This window comes from Triticum urartu, chromosome 1 (genome assembly GCF_003073215.2).
Source record: "Triticum urartu cultivar G1812 chromosome 1, Tu2.1, whole genome shotgun sequence".
In the NCBI taxonomy this organism is placed as follows: domain Eukaryota; kingdom Viridiplantae; phylum Streptophyta; class Magnoliopsida; order Poales; family Poaceae; genus Triticum; species Triticum urartu.
The window spans coordinates 390,159,498-390,160,959 of NC_053022.1; the positions used below are offsets into that span (position 1 = coordinate 390,159,498).

Here is a 1,462-nt window from a genome sequence, read left to right on the forward strand (position 1 = left end):
CTTGCTTTTGGCAGAATATAAACAGAAAAGCACCAAAGTGAACAAGCACCCGGTGCTCTAGAAATTCCAAACTGCCGGATGCTGTATACGGAGTCCGTAGGGCTAGTCCATGCATGCCTGGTCTCCCCCCGACCGGGCGCCAAACAAGAGCTGGCATGACAAGGAGTGCTCCACGACCACCACCCTACGTGACGTGGCGACCCAACGACAATGCAGGACAACGCAGGTGTCCTAGCTCCTTCCGGTCACTTCCTGGTTCTCGGAGATAACCATGCCCTACGCCCGTCGCAGGCATGCGCCCATGCGCGCTCGCACGTGTCGCCCCACAAGAGACTCGCATGGCGCGCGCACACATCAGAGGCACACGCGCCGGCACTCCGCGCCGTGACGCGCCCTCCTCCGCCGCTATAAAAGGGCCACGCCGGTGCCTCATGCCCTCATCCTTCATCAGCATCAGGCAATCACCAACACCTTACAAGCAGTCACACAACGTTTCCCAGCTGAGGTTGTGGTAGCAAGGCAGAGAGAGCAATGGCTTCCGGCCAGCAGGAGAGGTCGCAGCTGGACCGCAAGGCCCGCGAGGGCGAGACCGTCGTCCCCGGCGGCACCGGCGGGAAGTCCCTCGAGGCGCAGCAGAACCTCGCCGAAGGTACGTGCATGCGTGAGAAATGTCGTTGTACTATACTCGAGCGATCTGTGGCTTCCAATACTGATTGCTAGTATTGCTGTATGCTGCATTTGTGCAGGGCGCAGCCGTGGCGGGCAGACTCGCAGGGAGCAGATGGGGGAGGAGGGGTACAGCGAGATGGGTCGCAAGGGCGGGCTGAGCACCAACGACGAGTCCGGCGGCGAGCGCGCGGCCAGGGAGGGCATCGACATCGACGAGTCCAAGTTCAAGACCAAGTCCTAGATGATCCGTTAGCCTAGCAAGCAAGATGACTCTGCTTAGGTCGGCTGTTGGTTTGCCCTAGCGTCCACGTACCGAATAATGTAGTTCAGGCGCACGTAGGCGATCGTACGTAGTATGATCATGTGTGCTTCGTAGCCGGTAGTCCGTAGCTACTCTACGGTGAGTAGCGTCAGGTCAAGTCGGAAGCTGTGGCTTGGTCAGGTGGCTGGTCTGCCTCTGGGCCCAGGAGTGTCTGCAGTGTCCACTGTATCCTTGCTTCTTCAGTAATGTATGTCGTCTTGCTCAAATATGTCTTGTCTCGTCTGATCTGTGTTGATTCCTGGTGCTACTGGGTGTAGACCTTGTTGCTCGTAGAGCTATCACCGGCTCATAGAACACCATGAGCAGTCGCTGACTGCCAAACCATGCATGAACGTGTACCTTCATGGCTTTGCTCCGCACCTGCGTCTATACATTTGACACGAAAGATGAAATACCAGAGCAGAACGATCGATCTCTCCGACATGACCCAGATGCGGGGAGCACTTGATCAAGTCCGAGCGTTTCCGATCC

At 57.6% G+C, this 1,462-nt stretch overlaps 1 protein-coding gene across 1 annotated transcript; it reads left to right on the plus strand.

Annotated features, from left to right (window-relative positions):
• Nucleotides 1-440: 440 nt before the first annotated feature.
• LOC125514169 (late embryogenesis abundant protein B19.1A) lies at nucleotides 441-1,197 on the plus strand. Its single transcript, XM_048679447.1, has 2 exons — nucleotides 441-649; nucleotides 747-1,197. The coding sequence occupies exons 1-2, from the start codon at nucleotides 532-534 to the stop codon at nucleotides 908-910; spliced, it is 282 nt and encodes a 93-aa protein (XP_048535404.1). The 5' UTR covers nucleotides 441-531; the 3' UTR covers nucleotides 911-1,197.
• Nucleotides 1,198-1,462: the final 265 nt, after the last annotated feature.

Excerpts from the sequence above, each read along its gene's own strand:
- LOC125514169 (XM_048679447.1), top strand. The coding sequence starts at position 532 with ATGGCTTCCGGCCAGCAGGAGAGGTCGCAGCTGGACCGCAAGGCCCGC. Across the intron at positions 650-746 it reads GCAGCAGAACCTCGCCGAAG|GGCGCAGCCGTGGCGGGCAG; the intron begins GTACGTGCATGC and ends GCATTTGTGCAG.